The 20,638-nt window shown below is 42.8% G+C and overlaps 1 protein-coding gene across 1 annotated transcript in view; it reads left to right on the top strand.

Moving 5' to 3' along the window:
- The first annotated feature begins 350 nt into the window (after positions 1–350).
- Positions 351–20,638, top strand: part of LRRC1 (leucine rich repeat containing 1) — a 248,198-nt gene continuing 227,910 nt past the window's right edge. Inside the window, exon 1 of the mRNA XM_029595706.1 lies at positions 351–1,156. Coding sequence (XP_029451566.1) covers positions 998–1,156 — 159 coding nt within the window. The 5' untranslated portion in view covers positions 351–997. The remainder of the gene's footprint in view (positions 1,157–20,638) is intronic.

Below are 20,638 nucleotides of genomic sequence, written 5' to 3'. Positions count from 1 at the left end.
GTTAAGCAATGACCATAACTTCCAGCGCCAGCCGACCCAGTAGCAAACCGAAGATATTCAGTACAGCAAAAAAATAATAATAATAAAAAAACACCTTTCATCAGGGCCTCAATTAATTCTCATTTACAGTTATTTCAAAATGAGAGACACACCATTTCCCAAACTGTATTTTTTTTTAATTGTGGTATTTTTTTTTTTACTTCCGTCGCCATCTAAATAACTTTTAAGTGTAAAGATGTATTGAAATAAGTACTTCATTGATCCCTGCGTCTGTGTGTACGTCTCCCGGAAATGGCCCTTACTTTGGTTTAAAATCAGTCAGGATCCGGGCGCCTGCATGGCAACATCGTCCTTCCCTGTCTAGATCAAAGTCCCAAACAAAGCGACCACAACTTGCCGAGGCAGGCTGGGAGCCCGGGGCACAGCGAAACTCAGGCGATTCCCCCGGCCTGAGCCGCCTGCCGGGGCGGGGACCCGGCGGCGCCCAGCGCGCAGGAGCAGGCGGGGGTGAAAAGTTTTGGACCAACACCGCCGAGCGCTGGGATCGCCTCGCCCGCACCTCCTCCCTCCCTCCCTCCCCGCCGTGTCCCGGGCGGCCGGGAGCGCTGACGTCAGCCTGGAAGGAGGGAGCCGCGCGTTCCGGGTCAGCCGGAGCCCGAGGGGGTGGCTAAGGGGCTCAGCTTGGGGAGGAAGAGCCATCCGGCGACACCAGCGCCATGCAAAGGGCTCGCCGGAGCCGCCAGCGCAGCGCCGCCAGCCCCCTCCTCCGATGAGAACCGCGGCCGGCCAGCTGCTTCCCTTTTCCAGGCTGCCCGTGCCTTCCGCCGCCGGCGGCTGAGGCTGCTTTGTTCCCGGAGCACAGAGAGAGAGAGAGAGAGACATTCGCAGCCCCCCCCCCCCCCTCGTTCCATTGTCCTCCCCCCCCACCCGGCGCTGGGGTTCGGATTCCTTTCGGCCGGCGCCGCCGTGGGGAGGGGGAGCGGCCGGCGCTTCGGGGATGTTGCACTGCATTCCCCTGTGGCGGTGCAACCGTCATGTGGAGTCCCTGGACAAGCGGCACTGCTCCTTGCTCGCCGTCCCCGACGAGGTCTATCGCTACAGCCGCAGCCTGGAGGAGCTGTTGCTGGACGCCAACCAGCTACGGGAGCTGCCCAAGGTAAGGGGGGGGGGGGGGGGCGGAGGGCGAGCAAGACTAAGAGCAGCCGGGACTGAGGTGAGCTTTCAGATCACCTGAACTGCGCCCTTGATGGGGTTTGGGTTTTTTTTTTTTTGTTCTCATTTAGGAGCAGGTCCCAGATGGGGCATCGCAAAAGTTTCTGTATTAGAAAACTTTGGAAGCAGGCACCGGAACTGGAACGCTTATCCTCTATAGCACCTTGGCAGACCAAGGTTATAGTTTTATGCAGGGTAATGGCAATGAATTGGCCTAATTTAAAGATGACCCCTAAGTATATATAGAGGTGTTGGGCCTATCTGATAGCTAGGACTTTATAGCGAGTTCTGTTTTTTGTCACTGTTGGAAGGTTGGGGACCACTATATATTATTTTCACTTGAAATAAATTACATTTAAATGGAAAGAGAAGCTTGCTTTTCCAGATCTTCTTCTGAACAGCAATTTTAAAGTATATAAAGCACAGTAGGACCCTCAAACTACTACTACTTTTTCTGTAGCACTACTTGATGCATGCAATGCTGTACAGAAACACATTAAGAGATGGTACCTGCTCGGTAACACTCACTCACCAACGGGCAGCCCTAGCGTCCATCCAAAAATAGTTTTCTGTCCAGCTAGTTTGAAAATGCCGTTTCTCAGCTGACTATGCTTTCATTTTGTGGCTTTCGGAATTTCATCTGTTTTGCTACATATGGATGCACTCTGTGCAGGAGGAGTAGGATTTTCAAAATGTTTGCCAGCAAACAGCCACTTCATTGTTCGACAGCTAACATTCAACCAGATAGGTAAACCTGGCTGGATGCTTTCAAGCTGTCCATTCATAGGATTCGCCATGGAGCTATCTCGTGGTCCTGTGTGGCTGTAAGCAGGATCTCACGGTTTTAAAAAAAACTTGAAGCAGCTTGGCTATCGAAAAAAAAAAAGTAAGGCTACTATCACAATTAGTGATGGACATTTATCTAATATATTAAAGACTGGGTGGAAAAACAAAGGGCAAAATCCACCCCAAAATATAAATGTGATCTCGCTGATTCCTGCATGAACCCTAAGATGGCTTTGTGCTCTTTCAGAGAGAATCTGGCAATTGGTTGATGCACTTACAATAGTCGACTGGGTGAGAATTCAGTTCAGAATTTAAAGTAGACTGCCAGTCTGATCCAGTAAAGCTGCTTCCCTCACTGATTCAGATCGGGTAGGTTTTGATTTAGCTTGCCTTGGAAAAGGCTCCTTTATTGCTGTTTTGAAGTGTCTCTTGTGCTAACAGTATTAGAACAGTTATGTCAAAAGGTCCTCCCTGTGGTGGGGAAGTAAGGGGCTCCCTGGCCTCAGACTGTTCTGCACTAGATTTTAGCTCTTTTCCGTATATGCTACCTCACATTCCTCTTAGATCTAAAACTAACTAGTCAGCGAGGGGATTGCTTTCATATGACTGGCCAATCTTAAGTTTAGAGCTTGGAGTTTAAATAAACTGTTGTGCAGGGCAACTAAATATGCAGTTGGTTTTCAAGATTTCATGCAGTGCTTTAATATATAATCCAGCTTGTTTCTGGTCGTGTGACAAACGTTACCTTTCACTGTAGGTTAATAAGCTCATTGACATTGTGAAACAGAGATTTGCTTCTGCTGTTTGCTTCCCCGCCCACACTGCATGGTTTCACTCTTCATTGACCTTTGAACTGGAGTTTAAAATCAACGAGTGACCAATTCAAAGGTCATTTAGGTACACTTTCAGTACTCCTACATTGTTCTTTAATACGGATGTTTGTATGGGGGATTACAGCTTGCCACCTAGAACAGGAATCAATAAGATCTCCATTGGAGGAAAAGAGTTTAACATGGATTTGAATTAGTTCTCAGACTCATAATTGTCACCTGCTTTTTTTTTATCTTGGAAAGAAATGGCTGCTGCTCTTAATAAGCTTTCTTCTCTCATAAGACACCAACTGGAAATACACACTTGTGCTTAATTAACTCAGTCTGTGGTTTCTTTGCAGGACTAGATACCATTCGAAGCACCACTGCTTCCCCCTTAATCATGTATTTCCTCTCAGCTAAAGTTTACTAGCTGCTTCTCCAATGTCCTTCCTCATATTTTCAGGCAGTACAGACTTCCTTCAAAACTTAATTAAATTCCTCCCCTTGTATTTAGCCTGAGTAGGCAGCATGGCTTTTCCCAGAAAATTTGACAGAAATGTGTGTTGCTGATGTAAGCCTAGTGCGGTGTGTCTGTTTCTGTTTGATTATTGGTGAAATTTAAAGCCGCCACATAAAAGTTGTGCAATGTCAGGGTGTTGCCCTGAGCATGAATGAGAAGCCTTGTGTATTAATAGACAACAAGAATTAAAAAAAAAGAAAAAAAAAAAGATTGTAAGGTGTAATTGCCACACACTGTCATTTTTCATCTGGCAATGTTATGCCAGAGAACTCCTTTCTTGCATGAACCTTGAGTTTTCTTGGGAAGTGGTGTGATCATTTTTCACTTGTTTGACGAGGTCAAAGTTCTCGTTATCACTACAAAAAAAGTAAACACTTTAATGTACCAGGATTTGTTAGAGAGTTTGTATAGCTGGGCAGATGAAGGAGGGAAGTGGCCCTGGAGGTCTTCTGTGCACTCATTCTGATTGGTGTTAGTAATTTGTTCCAGTAAATATATATATATATATATTTTCAGGTGTCCATTTCACTTCTTTCTCGGCATCTTACTAAAGATTTTCTGTTATTCTGCATAGCAATAACTTCCATTTGTATCAAAGTGGCAGTAACATGGACCTGCTATTGGCTCGAAGCTCCGCATTGAGCTTCCATCTTGAGCACCCAACTCTGCTTTCTGCTTGCCTCTTTGCTATAGTTGACTATTCCCGCCTAAACACTATTTTCATGTGGATAAATTTTGCAGGACCTGTTTCTGTTTGTTAAAATCCTGTCTACTGGAGAATTTTTTGAATTTGGTTTATTTAATGAAGGGATTTAAGCTGTGGAGTATCCTCTTACCTTTTGTCCCTTAAATGAGAGCATTTACATATTCCAGTTGAGAACCCTACACCCCTGAGGAAGAGTCAAAATGTGTGGCGTGTTGGGCTTTGTCAGCTTGTTTGTATTGAAAGACTGAGATTTGTTTAAGATTTTGGGAACTTGTGAAGACGTCGCATCTGGAGGTTTTACTTCACTCGTGGGCTAAAGTTAGACTAAGATAAATGGACAACGTTTTTCTCAAATTTAAATCGCATTTGGGCACATTTCACATAGACACACTTGATAAAAAAAAAAAAAGAAAACTATTGGTAAGGCATTGGTAAACAAGTTATTAAAATGGTGAGCATGGTTCATTCTAAGAGTTCCTTTTGATGAGTATGGAACAGCTGTTTAGTGAACACACATAGCTCCATATTATGTTGATCTCTTGATTTGGGTGTTACCTATTTGTTTAACCTTGGTTTACCCTTTTCATGTTTGATTTTTTTTACTAAGGTTTTTTTTTTTTTTTTGTGGTGAAATGCATTCACTGCACCAGACAGCAGGCGCTTTGGCTGCTCAGGGGCTGGGGAGTTGAGATTTGAAACATGGCAAGGGTGGCACTGGAGGGTGAGCACTTTCAGTGGTGGGGGGATGGGACTTGAAATACAGCCTACGCTTTGGCGCCCACACTGGATTCCAGCAGTGGCTGTGGAGGCCTTGAAACGTATCTGCAGCTCTGGAGCAGCTTGTTAATCAGTCTAAAATGAGGTTGAATATCGGTTTAAACAGAATGTCACCTTTGGGGAAAACAGCTAGGAATTTATAGGTGAAAATCAGTTGAAACTGCAAATGAAAGGCCCTAGCCCTTCCCTGTGTAGAGCTGCCCTTCCAGTATACATCTGTATGGACTGTTGTACATGGAAATGTAACCACAAGGATTGAGAAATTCAGAACCTGGAGTAGACTTCCTGGGTCTTCTGCTGAGTTAAGTAATTGCTGTTAGCCACTGTGTATTAAAGGGTTTTCTTTTTATGCTAAAAAAAATATGCTTAGCTCATTTGACACTCTGTGGTTTTAAAGGTATGTTAAGAGCGCAGATTTTGCCAAATGAGTTAATTTGAGTGATTAGAATTTCTCAGTTCAACCCCCTCCCTCTTTTTTTTTTGGAGAAGAGTTGATCTGTGATAGGGCTGATTGTCTTCATAAAAGGCAACAGCATTAGGATGATGGGGCTCCATATTCTGTAGTAATATAGTAGATAAAAGACAAGTTGGTTCATCCAGTTGTTTCAGTCCTCACCACTAAAGATGTATCACAGCTGCCAGCAGTAAAACCTTGGCCACTTACAGGATATTGCTGCTGCTTCAAGTCCATTGTTGTTGTTTTTCCTCCATTGGATCTCTCTCATCCTGAGTAGATCAGCATACGGGATCCCATACTTAAACCAATCCTCAGTCGTCACGTTTCACTACCAAACGTTGTAATAATCTGAACGGCTACCGAAACTAGCAAAGCAGTTACTTGGACATCTGGCTGCTTAGGGCTACATGGCCTTGCTGGACGACACCCAGCTGGCATCATGCTATATGCTACACCAGTTCAGATGACGTCTGTATAATTGGAGCCTGCTGGTACCACTTCTATCTCATGGCCTATTCTGCTGCTATGTTTCCCTTATTTGTGCCTTTTTATCCCCCTTGCCTCTGCTCTCGAGATAGTGGAAGGTAGGTTGTTAGCAATACTGTGCTCTCCTGCCCCTGTTCCTACCATTATCTATACCTGCCTAAGAAATACTTGTATGAACAGAACTCATCTTTTTGGCCACCAGCAGAAGTCTCTTTTTTTGGAACTTTTCTCTTGTACGTGGTGAGAAGTAGGGCATTGATATTTCAGCTTGAAGTGTAGGATACTTTTGATGATCCTTTTTTTTTTTTTTTTTTTATTGGAGTAACAAAAGTCAATAAACATGCAATGCATGTGGTGCATTACTCCATGAGAGAAGGGTTCCAGCCAAGGGCTAGTTAAGGATTGGTTAAAGTTGGAGTGGCATTATTCTTTACTAATTTGTTTACCAATGCTATATGATTGTGGTGGTTATGGGGTTCTGATCCTTGGTTTCTGATTAGACCAGATTCTTCCGTAGTTGGCTGCAGTTCAGAACACAACACTCATTCTTATACTGCTCTTCCCATGATAGCCTCCCCCACTGACCAAACTGGCTTTTCCACTGTTCAGAGCTTCTCTGCTTTGGAGTATAGGTTTTTAACTTCTCTTATTTTGATCATAACAACTAGTACCAGAGCTGAACTGTGGTACCATAAACTTTACCTGTATTGGTGAATCTGGGTAAATTAATTCCAGAATGGGGTTCTAAATTAGCTGTCAAAAGAACTTTTAAATGCTCTATTAGATGAGGTGTGTGAGGCTATGAATGCTAATGTTGTCTGATAAGATATTGCAATTTCTAAACTTCCTGAGGTCTGTATTTTAAAGGGTTTGTCTGCATAACTTTTAGAGTTAGCCAGACAAAACCCGAAATTTGAATATTTTGTCCAGGCAACTCGCTGCCTGCATAAAATTACCCAGGTCAAAAGAGGCGGCACTGAGAGTGTTCCCAGGGTACATTTTCACTTTGGGCAATGCTGATATTCAGTGCTGTCCAGTTAGCTGGGTAAGTGTCTGGTCGGACAAACACCTGTCTTAGTTATCCAGCCAGCTTTATCTGGCTTTATTCAACAGAATGCTTATCTGGATAAGTTCTGTCGAATATGCAGGTAACTTTCCTGTCCACCCACTTGCTCAGTATAGATCTCCCTGTTTTCTTTTTTGGCTAAATTAACATTTGATCCATCTTTTAATATGGTATCTGAATTTAGTGTTTGAATCACTCTGAGGGTGGACTTCCACTAAGCTGCTAATGACCAATGATTGTGTTTTCTGAATATTTGTTCTTGTACAAACATAGATTGTAAGCCCTTTAGTGATAGAGAAATACCTACAGTACCTGAATGCAATCTGCTTTGAAGTGTCAAAAAGCAAAATTAAATCAATTTGGCTCTTTGGTGTATTTTGGAACACTCAGGGTCTGAATAAAGATATTTGCAGAAGTTGGAGCCCACCTATACTATTAATGGGCTCTAGTCTTGCCCTCCCAGGGTTCTTCACCTCCCCAGGTAGATGACTTTTTTTATTCTGCTCTCTGAGGCCTTTACCTCCAAAGCATTTACTCCCGCTTAAAACAGGAGTTGTGCCAGGCTACCTCCCTTTTTCCTGTGTAACTTCCTGTGTCTTATGGAGAACCCTGGGAACCAGCCCATTCTGACCTCTTTCTATTGACATGAAATCCAGAAAAATAGGGTCAGGAAAAGGTTTGGAGAATGCACATTTTTAGAGTTGTTTCTTGACATTTTTAAAGAGGCAGTAGTGCAGTTTTTATGGTACATTGCAGCCCTGGTCAGAGCAACATAGTAAATGAGGGCAGAAAAAGACTTAATGGTCCATCCAGTCTGCCCTGCAAGCTTGCTCTTTTTTTTTTTCTTTTCTTTTTTTTTTTAAAGGGTAGTAACTGTTGCTCCATGCAGGTTAACTCCTGTGCCTTCTGCTAAGGGTGGTAACTGCCGCTCTGTGCAGATTACCCCATTTAACACCCCTCTTTTTATTTTTCCATCCTCTAGCCACAAGGGATCATCTTTGTTATCCCATGCCCTTTTGAATTCCATGATGTTCCTTGTCGTCTTCACCTCTTTTAGGAGGGCATTCCATGCATCCAGCCCCCTTTTCGTGAAGCAATGTTTCCTATTGATGATCCTAATCTATCTCCTTGGAACTTTATATTATGTCCCCTTGTTCTATAAGCTTTATTTCACTGGAAAAGGTTTGATACCTATACATCATTAATGCCCTTCAGGTATTTAAAAGTTTATATCATATCTCCCCTGGTCCTCTGCTCTTCCAGGGCAGTGGTTCTCAACCTTTTTTCCCATCGTGACACACCTGTCAGGCCACGCTCACATCTGTGACACACTGCTCATCACAATTCACGGCGGAAATTAAAAGTAAGGGTCCGGTAATTATTTTTATTGTTTAAAATGACAAGGAAAAGATACGTATTCTGTCTGAACAGAAACTGCATAAATAGTAAACATCTCACACCAAAACAGCACCAATTTCCAGCACTTAAACAGTAACCACCTTACCTAAGAAAAGGCAACACTAAAAATATTACACCAGGCCTTAAGACACCAATACATCTCCTATTAGGAAAACGGACCAAGTCAGGCTGCTATAGAGCCCTACACAGAAACTACATGCCAGCAGAAAACCTCACCTAAATCACATGTGCTGACCCTCACCTAACAAGGAATAAAGAGACCAAAACGCATAACTAGAAGCATGCAGAAAAAACTGAATTGGAAACTGCAACAAGCCAGAGTCTCTGTATGCAGTGCAACAAAGGAAAAAAAGAAAAATCACCCATCCTTATAAAACAAATCAAGAAATATAAAAACAGTAGCAGTAAAACCATACTAACAAAAAGAACAGATTATTTCAAAACAGCTGATGAGTGGAATATCCAATAGAGATGTGAATCGTGCGATCGTCTTAACGATCGATTTCGGCTGGGGGGGGGAGGGAATCTTATCGTCACGGTTTTGTTTTTTAAAATATCATGTAAATCGGGGGAGGGCGGGAAAACCGGCACACTAAAACATCCCTAAAACCCACCCCGACCCTTTAAATTAAATCCCCCACCCTCCCGAACCCCCCCAAAATGCCTTAAATTACCTGGGGTCCAGAGGGAGGGTCCCGGTGTGATCTTTTACTCTCGGACCTCCGGTGCGTTGTAGAAATGGCGCCGGCGCTACCTTTGCCCTGTCATATGACAGCAGGGCAAAGGTAGCCCCAGCACCATTTTGTTTTTTTGTCCCCCGACATCAGGAGCGTAGGAGATCGCTCCCGGACCCCCAGGGACTTTTGGCCAGCTTGGGGGGGCCTCCTGACCCCCACAAGACTTGCCAAAAGTCCAGCGGGGGTCCGGGAACGACCTCCTAAACTTGAATCGTTTTGCCGTACAGCAAAATGGCGCCGACTGTACGGCATGGTCGGCGCCATTTTGCTGTACGGCAAAACAATTCGAGTTTAGGAGGTCGTTCCCGGACCCCCGCTGGACTTTTGGCAAGTCTTGTGGGGGTCAGGAGGCCCCCCCCAAGCTGGCCAAAAGTCCCTGGGGGTCCAGCGGGGGTCTGGGAGTGATCTCCTGGACGCGTGACGTCGGGAGCTAGGAATCAAAATGGCGCTGGCGCTACCTTTGCCCTGTCACATGATAAGGGCAAAGGGCCACCGGCAAATTTTCTCTTCACAGCAGCCGTGGGCAGAGAGCGGGACATCGCGCCGGGATCATCGCGCCGGGACCCCAGGTCATTTAAAACATTTTGGGAGGGTTCGGGAGGGTGGGGGTTTGTTTTAAAGGTTCGGGGTGGGTGTTAGGGTTTTTTGGTGTGCCGGTTTTCCCACCCCCTATTTAATGATACAATACAAATGCCCCTGACGATAAATCGTGGGCATTTGTATTGTATCGTGCACTCTAACGATTTTGGACGATTTTAAAATTATCTGACGATAATTTTAATCGTTCAAAAACGATTCACATCCCTAATATCCAATAATTAAAAACTCATGTAAAAAATTCTAGATACCAATAAAATATTTCAAAATAGCGGACACAAAGACCAAGAAATGAAAAATAAGTATACAACAATTTTTTTCCTCTGCATACCTGGGAACGTTTGATATCCAGGTCTGAGATTGTTCTGAATTAGCAGGAGGTGGGGTGATTTGCTTGGAACTTTCTCCTCTCTCAGTCACATACCAGCGCTCTCTCTCACACTGGCTCTCAATGACACACCTATACACACATGCTCTCAGTACTCACATATACACATGCTTTTTCTCTCACTTATATAGGCTCTTAATTACACACTTACACACACATGCTGTCTATCTTTTCACGCTTACACACACAGGCTTTCAATCACACACAAACATGCTCTCTCTCTTTCTCTCATTTACACACAGGCTCTCAATCACATACTCACATGCTCTCTCACCTAAACCAGCTCTCAATCACACACAGACACACAGGCTCTTAACCATGCATACACATGATCTCTCTCACACACAAAGGATCTCAATCACACACACATACTCTTTCACACAAACAGGTTTTCAATCACAAACTTACACATATAGGTTCCCAATTGTAAACTTACATTCATGCTCTCAATCACAGACATAGTCTCTTTCACATATACAGGCTCTCAATCCTTCACATACGTGCTATCTCACTCACTCACACACACACACACACACACACACAGGATCTCAAACACACATGCTTGCTTGCTCATTCACTCTCTCTCCTTCCTTCCCTCCCCGGAACTAGCGGCAGCAGCAGCCTCCTCCCAACCCTAACCTCCTTCATTTTCAGCCCTCGCGTGGAGAAAGGAGTCCCATGGGCCGCGGGGGTTGATGATGTTCTTCATTTTTCTGCGCGCCGCGCTGCTCATTCCTGAGGCCGCGCCTCTCTTTTGTTCTTCGGGCCGACGCTGACCATGCCGGTGCTGCTAACTCCAGCTGTTCTGCCGCGTTCCGCCTTGGCTGACAGCATTTTAAGCCCAGGCGGAGGAGGACTGGGGAGCAGCTGGGTCAGCGGAGGACCGGGAAGTGTGGCAACACACTGGTTGAGAACCACTGCTCCAGGGTATACATGTTCAGGTCCTTCGCTCTCATCTCATAAGTCTTCTGATGCAGTCCCTGCACCATTTTGGTCACCTTTCTCTGGCCTGCTTCCATCCTGTCTCTATCCTGTTTGAGAGACTGTCTCCAGAACGTCCCTAGCACCTTTTTTTTTTTTTTTTTTTTTGACAGGAGCGGCAGCTGTCAGCGAGTTTGACAGCCGACGCTCAATTTTGCCGGCATCGGTTCTCAAACCCGCTGACAGCCATGGGTTTGGAAACTGGACGCTGGCAAAATTGAGCGTCCGGTTTTCAACCTGCGAGCCGTGGGCCAATTTTTTTAAAATTTAAAAATTTTTTTTTTTTTTTTTAATTTTTAATTATTTTTAACTTTTGGGACCTCTGACTTAATATCGCCATGATATAGTAAGTCTGAGGGTGTACAGAAAAGCAGTTTTTACTGCTTTTCTGTACACTTCCCTGGCGCCGGCAGAAATTAACGCCAGCCTTTTGCTGGCGTTAATTTCTGAAACTAAAATGTGCGGCTTGGCTGCACATTTTACTTACTGAATCACGTGGGAATAACTAAATAGGGCCATCAACATGCATTTGCATGTTGCGGGCGCTATTAGTTTCGGGGGGGGGGGGGGGTTTGGACGCACATTTTGGACGCACTATTACTCCTTACTGAATAAGGGGTAAAGCTAGCGCATGAAAAATGCACGTCCAAATGAGGGTTAACAGTGTGCTCCGCCGTAACGCACTGTACTGTATCGGCCTGAAAGATATTGAACAGGACCAGCCACAGAACAGATCCTTGAGGCACTCCACTTATCACTCTTATCTCTCCTCTGAGTAGGTTTCTTTTACTACTACTTGCTGTCATCTGTCTAGCAACCAGTTTGTAATCCATTCCACCACTTGGGACTCACTCCCAGGCTTCTCATTTCATGAGCCTCCTATGTGGAACAGTGTCACAAGCTTTGCTCAAATCCAGATAAATCACATTGAGTACTCGTCTTTTGATCTAATTCTCTTGTAAGTCAATCAGATTAGTTTGACATGACTTTCCTCTGGTAAAAAGCATGTTAGATCCTGCAACCCACTGAATTGTAGATAGTTGACCATCCTTTCATTCAGCATCATTTTTATTAATGTTTCCACCACTGAGGTAATGCTAACCAGCCTGTAGTTTCCAACCTCTTCGCTGCTCTCACTTTTGTGAAGCTGGACCATGCCCATATGTACATTTATGCTTACATTTATTGCATTTCTTAATCGCTCAACATGGTACCGGCCTGAGCGATGAACAATAATACATACATAATATAATCTCATAATAAAGACAATATTAAAAGATGAAAACAATAAGACATACTTTGAATAAACTAAATCTTAAAAGCTAAAAATGCAGGTGAAAGCACAATAGCATATGAAAAAACATTAAACTAAAACACAGTATCGAATAAATCTTCTAGCGTACCTGTCAGCACCTCTCTGTGCTCCTTTAGTATCCCGATATGCATCTCATCAGGCCCCATGGCCTTGTCCACTTTCAGTTTGGCTAGTTCCACCCAAACACTCTCGTCTGTAAATGGGGTTGTATCTACCCCACTGCCATCTGCACACTTGCCACCCAGCAATGGTCCTCCTCAAAGGTCATCTTTGGTGACACCAAACTGAATTATTTGTTTAATAAGCCTGCTTTTTCCTCCTCTTTCTCAACACAATGAGCCTTCATTTTGATTTACATTCTGCTTTTCAGGCACTTCAAAGCAGATTATATTCCGATGATGTAGGTAGTTCCTTGTCCCCAGTGGGCTCAAAATCTTTGGAGGATGAAGTGACTTGCCCAAGGTCACAAGGAGCAGCAGTGGGATTTGAACCTTGGTTTCCAGCCCACTTCTCTAACCCCTAGACTACTCATCTACGCCTTGTCTCCTTTTAATCTTGCAATACTCACTGTACCTGAATGTAACTCACTTTGAGCCACCAATGAAAAGGTGCGATTTAAACATACAGTAAATAAAATTACTAAATGCCACCTTGTTGGCCTTCCTCCTTTCCCTGATATATCTGAAAATGTATTTTTACCACCTCTTTATTTCTTTAGTGATCCTTTCATCCACTCAAGCTTTTGCTATCCTGATTTGTCCTTGTCTCCTTCGGCGTTCTCTTTTTTAGTTCCTTTGTACTTTTTGAATGCTGATCTTTTTTGCCTTTTTATTTTTTTTTCAGCCATCTCTTTGGAGAGCATATCGCTTTCTTTTTCCTCTTGCTTTTATGTACTTTGATCTTTGTGTGACTTCTCTCCAAGTTTGGACACTCTTGTCTTTTGAAAAACAGCTTTGACTCTCCATACTTACCTGGCAAGCATCCCAGCACATTTGCTCCACATGCCTGCCTTGCACCCAGGATTCATCCATCATCTCACAACTACACGACTGTGTCCAGCATGTGCACTCATACTTCAGCATTCAGATCCATCAGAAAACTTGCACATAACAGGAAAGAGTCTGTTTTCCACATTTTTTCTAGAATGTTACCAATGATACAATAAACTTTCTTTTTTCTATAATTTCTTTTGTCTACTTTGTAAATAAGAGTAATCCATTTTAGGTCCTCTTCCTGTGCATGCATGTTCATCTTTTTTTTTTCTATTCTTCTGGCTTTTCTCTCCTGCCTGTTGCATCTTTAAGAACATAAGACATTGCCATGCTGGGTCAGACCAAGGGTCCATCAAGCCCAGCATCCTGCTTCCAACAGAGGCCAAACCAGGCCACAAGAACCCGGCAATTACCCAAACACTAAGAAAATCCCATGCCACTGATGCAATTAATAGCAGTGGCTATTCCCTAAGTAAGTTTAATAGCCATTAATGAACTTATCCAAACCTTTTTTGAACCCAGCTACACTAACTGCACTAACCACATCCTCTGGCAATAAATTCCAGAGCTTTATTGTGCGTTGAGTGAGAGAGAATTTTCTCCGATTAGTCTTAAATGTGCTACTTGCTAACTTCATGGAATGCCCGCTAGTCCTTCCATTATTCGAAAGTGTAAATAACCGATTCACATCTACCTGTTCAAGACCTCTCATGATCTTAAAGACCTCTATCATATCCCCCCTCAACCGTCTCTTCTCCAAGCTGAACAGCCCTAACCTCTTCAGCCTTTCCTCATAGGGGAGCTGTTCCATCCCCTTTATCATTTTGGTTGCCCTTCTCTGTACCTTCTCCATCGCAACTATATCTTTTTTGAGATGTGACGACCAGAATTGTACACAGTATTCCAGGTGCGGTCTCACCATGGAGCGATATAGAGGCGGCATGACATTTTCCATTTTATTAACCATTCCCTTCCTAATAATTCCTAACATTATTTGCTTTTTTGACTGCTGCAGCACACTTAGCCGATGATTTTAAAGTATTATCCACTATGATGCCTAGACCTTTTTCCTGGGTGGTAGCTCCTAAAATGGAACCTAGCATTGTGTAACTACAGCAAGGGTTATTTTTCCCTATATGCAACACCTTGCACTTGTCCACATTAAATTTCATCTGCCATTTGGATGCCCAATCTTCCAGTCTTGCAAGGTCCACCTGTAATGTATCACAATCTGCTTGTGATTTAACTATAGAAACTTAGAAATGATGGCAGAAGAAGACCAAACGGCCCATTCAGTCTGCCCAGCAAGCTTAGCACTTTTTTTTTTCTCATACTTATCTATTATTCTTGGCTCTTAGTAACCTTTTGGTTCTATTTCCCTTCCACCCCCTCCATTAATGTAGAGAGCAGTGTTGGAGCTGCATCTAAGTGAAATATCTAGCTTAATTAGTTAGGGGTAGTAACCGCCACAATAAGCAAGCTACACCCATGCTCATTTGTTTACCCAGATTATGTGATTCAGTCATTGTTGGTTGTTTGTATATAGATCCACTTTTCTTCATTTCCCCTGCATGAAGTATCAGACTTTCTCCCCTGCCGTTGAAGCAGAGCTATGCTGGATATGCATGAAATATCAGACTTTCTCCCCTGCCGTTGAAGGAGAGAGCTATGCTGGTTATGCATTGAAAGTGAAATATCAGGCTTATTTGGTTTGGGGTAGTAACCACCGTAACAAGCAAGCTACTCCCCCGCTTTTTGTGAATGCAAATCCTTTTTTCCACATTTCCTCTTGCCTTTGAAGCTTAGAGCAATGTTGGAGTCGCATTAACCGTGTGTATGTTTATTGAATAAGGGTATTATCTCCAGGTGGTAGCCGTCATTCCCGCGAGCCACCCACTCTTCATTCACGTCCTCTAGACTTTATGGATCCACAGTGTTTATCCCATGCCCCTTTGAAGTCCTTCACAGTTATGGTCTTCACCACTTCCTCCGAAGGGCATTCCAGGCATCCACCACCCTCTCCGTGAAGAAATACTTCCTGACATTGGTTCTGAGTCTTCCTCCCTGGAGCTTCAAATCATGACCCCTGGTTCTGCTGATTTTTTTCCGACGGAAAAGGTTTGTCGTTGTCTTTGGATCATTAAAACCTTTCAAGTATCTGAAAGTCTGATTCATATCACCTCTGCTCCTACTTTCCTCCAGGGTGTACATATTTAGATTCTTCAATCTCTCCTCATAAGTCATTCGATGAAGACCTTCCACCTTTTTGGTCGTCCTTCTCTGGACCGCCTCCATGTTGTCTTTGTCTCTTTGGAGATACGGTCTCCAGATCTGAACACAGTACTCCAGGTGAGGCCTCACCAAGGACCTGTACAAGGGGATAATCACTTCCCTTTTCTTACTCGATATTCCTCTCTCTATGCAGCCAGCATTCTTCTGGCTTTAGCTATCGCCTTGTCACATTGTTTTGCCGACTTCAGATCATTAGACACTATCACCCCAAGGTCTCTCTCCTGCCCTGTGCACATCAGCCCTTCTCCCCCCATTGAATACAGTTCATTCGGATTTCCACTCCCCATATGCATGACTCTGCACTTCTTGGCATTGAATCTCAGCTGCCATATCTTCGGCCACTCTTCCAGCTTCCTTAAATCCCGTCTCATTCTCTCCACTCCTTCTGGTGTGTTCACTCTGTTGCAGATCTTAGTGTCATCTGCAAAAAGAGAAACCTTACCTTCTATCCCGTCCGCAATGTCGCTCACAAAGATATTGAACAGGACCGGTCCCAACACTGACCCCTGCGGAGTTTTTGCCTCTATGGCCAACTTCAATTCAAATTCTCTCTTCACCTGTCTTCCACCTTCCACCCCACTGTTACATTCTCATCTTGCTCTTTTCTTTGTATTTAATTTTTAAATATTTTCTGGTTGCTGTACTTCCTTTTCTCCCCTTCTTACCCTCTCAATGTGACCTAGGTACTAATGTCTTTTGTTTGTTCCTTTCTGGCTTTTTGCCTTGATGACGTGTACTGACACTTTGGAGCTTCTAAGATTAATGACCTTAGCAGTCAGATAAAATGAAATCACGCCAGGTTTCCCAGATTCTCATCTCCTCCATGGAAGAACAGCAGCAGGACAGAGTTATCTCCAGTAGCAAGGAGCCCGGATGAGGCAAGCGTGAGCTTTCCCACCCAATGCCTGGAACTGCCTCCTGCTCTCTCTCTCTTTCCTTATTCAAATTCCACCCAAGCCCCCCTTTTCTGAAGTGGTATTTAAAACGTAAAGCTCAGTTCTCCCTGATTTTAACCATTTTCTATAAAATCCCTTTTACTGGGGCAATCTGTCCACCCCTCTCTCCTACTCCTTTGTATGCCTTCCCTCTGTATTTTCCCTCACCCTCCTTTTTTCTCCCACACCCTTTTATACCTCCGTTACGCTGTTTTTCTCCCTGACCCACCCTATTGAATCCCTGATTTACTCAGCTCCCCACCGCTGTTTTTATACTTTCTCATAGCAACGTTGTATAGTTTAATGTTCTTGTTTTGCTAGTATCTTAACCCCTGTATCATAATTGTTCTCTTTAAGATATAATTATTAATATAGTTGTCTAAGAAACCCATTTTATACTCCGTTCTTATATTCATATATATCCCTTGTATTTGTTGCATATATCTATTAATTACACATATATCTCTTGTATATTTGTTTTCCACATCTTTCTACTGTTCGTTGTAAGGGCCATGCCCACAAGTTATTAGTTGTATGTAAACCGATACAATGTGCAAACGGCTATCGGTATATAAGAAACTCCAAATAAATAAATAAATAATCTCGCTTCCTTCATGTCATTAGTTGGCCACTGGTATGGGACATCAAGTATTGACTTGATTAGCAGTGATCAGTGTAGGCATTTGTGTTAGGAGCAAGGTTCATGCAAGCCTTGGCTGTTTGGTGAGGGAAAATATTGTGAATTAGGTCTTGAGTTGAGAATTGTTTGCTTTGACCCAAGTGCATGCATCATCATTTCTGGGGGACGTATGCCCTTCTGTATAACTTAGAAGGTGGTTGAAACTGTAAGAGCAAATAGTTTTGTAGATCATATTTTTGTGGGTACATGGAGAGAATGGAAGCAGTTCAGAAAAGGGTTACTAAAACTGTAAAAAGGCCTGCCACACAACCCCTACGAAGAGGGGCTTAAGAACTCAAAGCATACTTGCCGGAGTAAAGGGGTAAGAGGGAGATGATAGAAACATTCAAATATTTTACAGTCTTCAAAAAAGTAGTTTCTGGAAGTTTTCATAGAAAATGAAACATGAGAAAGTAATTCTTTATTGAGAGAGTGGACGACAGCTGAAATATGCTCCTGGCAGAGGGCGTGGCAACCAAAACCATGAAATACTCATGCACAGCGCTAGGTAGCGCAGGTAGAAGACATAAAGGAATAGACTTGAATATATGCTCAGTCATACAGAAATTTAGAGGGCCAAAGAGGGGAGACTACAAGATAATGCACAGAGAGTAATAGTATGGCTGCACTGGGCTTCCAAGAAGGCTGGGGTAACCAGTATAACCCGAACATCAAGGTGTGAAGGGAGGATGTTTGACAACAGCCACATTAATTTTGGTGGCTTTTTGGATTATTTCAAAGCTTGACAGTGTGACTTTGGCTCTTGGAAACCTGACTGTTGGATTAAGTATGGACTAGTACGAAGGGAAGTAGAAGACAAGCTCTGCTAGACACTGCTATCAGCAGAGGTAGTGGAGGTCAGCACTGTAGCAGAATTGAAATGTTCTGGTTGACTGTGATAGATAAAGGGATGAGAGTTTGGGTAAAAGACATGGGAAGGGCTAGTGTGTTTGATTTAAATATAAGAATCTCCAGCATCCCTAAAATTCAGAAAAGCAGCAAAAAAACATAAAAGAACTAAACTAAAATAATAGATAAAAAGGCAAAAAGAGAATAAGAAAAAAGGCGAAAGAAAAAAAAATAGCAACAACCAAAAGGAAAAAAGGTTTTTCAACTGGCTCCTTGGTTTTCTAAATATATTTCTACCCCTGTTCTCATCTACTCAAAATAGTAGAGAACCAGAGACAAAGACAACTGGGTGCTTATCAAGCTGTCATCTGGTTTGTTGCTGCAGCTTAAACCATGATATACCCCACCATAATCCTATGTAAGATGCATCACAAGGTCACACTTGCAATTGACTCATAAGGGCTTGTCAAAAATGACAGGAAGAAAGACATGTATATGCGACCTTCCCTGCTCTAGGAATACTCCTTTCCTTAGTGGTTGAAATTACGCATGTGCAGCGACTTTTCCCTTTCAGATACATGAACATGTGCTGAGTGAGCACGTGCACTGAGGCTGAGTAATGATCAGATTACCGTTTTCAACTGTAATCTTGCTGAAACTTGTTTTTGTGTTCCATGAGAAAAAAGGCACTATTATTGCATTTTGTCTTCATTTAAGGTTTATTAAGGCACAATTTTTGATGGGGTACTGAAACGGTCTGACATTAAACAGCCTGAAAATGCAGCACCAATATGGTTTTTTTGGAGCGTGACTGACAGGGACCAGCACACCAACATGGCAAGTAAAGAGTGGATGGCTGCAATACTGGTGCTGTGAACTGCATTTCTGCTAGTGCTGATTTTATTCCGCTCCTGGCTAATTTGCACACCCACAGTCACTAGAGTTGTGGGTCAAAGCAAAATTCATAGACCCTCAAAAGCTGCATGATTTGAATCCGTCCAGCCCTACAAGGAGCAGGCAAGAAGGGGAAAGGAAGTCGTATTACTACTTGACGTACAGACTTTAAAGGTGCATCTTGTTTGGCCTCCATGATATTTGCGAATAGTACAGTATTCATCAAACTTTTTAGTTGACATAATGGGGTTGAACCTATTCATATGTGCCTTTGATAAATCAGATTGACTATAAACATGACAGTTGAACAATGCAAACAGTGGTACAAATGGCTCTGTTCAAATCTATATAAATCTACCAACCACTGCACGTTCTACTTCTTGTTAAACTTCTATCATCCTCTTCTTCTACTCCCAGTTAGAACCATCCTTGTTTTATTGTAACTGCTTTTTCTGCGCACTTGTTATAATTTGTTATATTTTGTAAATGTATACTCATGTTATAGTTATGTACATTTATAATTTATTGATCACCCCTTGTTTTATGTAAACCGACATGATACGAACTCCGTGAATGCCGGTATAGAAAAAACTCAAATAAATAAATTAATAAATAAAATATAATTTCAGACTTAAAAGATGTTGATTCACTAAAGCCCTGCTGGCATGTGGTTTGCAACAGTGGCACTCACAATTTCCTACTATAGTCCAAGCACATTTTCTTGAATGACTATAATTATTATTCTCAGTTCACTGATATTTTTCCCATTCTTGAGCACCTTGGGAAGGACGATTGCTTTTTGCATGAAAAGTAAATAGAATATGGCTCTGTTTCAGTGATTTAAAAAAATCAATTTTCAGCTGTTGAACAAAAAAAAGATTTTCTCTTTTAGTGCTTGGCCTATAAGGTTATAATTCATTTTTTTTTTTTTTCTCACTAATTACAATTTATGCTTGTAGTTGAAAATTGAAGGTGAGCACCTGCCAGGTGAATAGCTTTGGCAGGCATAAGGATTTGTATGTCAAAGCTGGACTGGAAATAATGACCCAACAGCTGGAAATGTTGAAAGATAGGTTGGGAAAACAAGTTGCAGATGATGCCTTTTTTTTTATTGGCTCAACTTAAAACATTTTGCTACCAGCCTTCGAGTGGACTCGCACAGCAGGTGCATTCCTTTATGGAAAGCGGGCTAACATGGCAACAGTTGTCTCTCTTTTATGTCTTGTAAATGTGAAACTGTTTAGATTTCCAGAGCCATGGTCGAATCTGCATATGCTCGCTTGCGCCTACACGTGCTCCCACTCGGCCTCCGTTTTTGACACAACAGTGGTTTCATGAGTTGGAGGCGCTTCCATCGGGATAGCTCTCTTCTGCTGGGACTAAGGCCAGTGGCCTGCTCCTGCTTGCCTTTGAGGTAATGGTGGTGAGGCAGAAGTTCTTTTCCTCCCCTGTGTGCGTCAACTAGAAGCAGCTCTGGATGTTGTAGACATTTTATCAGCCAGGCAACATCTTCCTGCTTGATGGCAGGTTTTTTGTTTTTTTTTAACAAGGTATTTTCTGCTATAGATATTGCTTTTCAGCATTTCCACAGATAACCAGTATCTTGAGTATAATTGGTCATAATTATATTATCTATCTATCAAGACTGCTATACAGTTGAGATATTATATAGGGTTCATCATTTTTTTTTGTCCATTTTTCCTTGAACTTCCTGCCCCAATGCCACTCATCCATTTAT

Source organism: Rhinatrema bivittatum, chromosome 3 (assembly GCF_901001135.1).
Source record: "Rhinatrema bivittatum chromosome 3, aRhiBiv1.1, whole genome shotgun sequence".
NCBI classification, from domain to species: domain Eukaryota; kingdom Metazoa; phylum Chordata; class Amphibia; order Gymnophiona; family Rhinatrematidae; genus Rhinatrema; species Rhinatrema bivittatum.
Note: the sequence above shows the minus strand (reverse complement) of the source record. Positions and strands in the feature narration are given on the sequence as shown.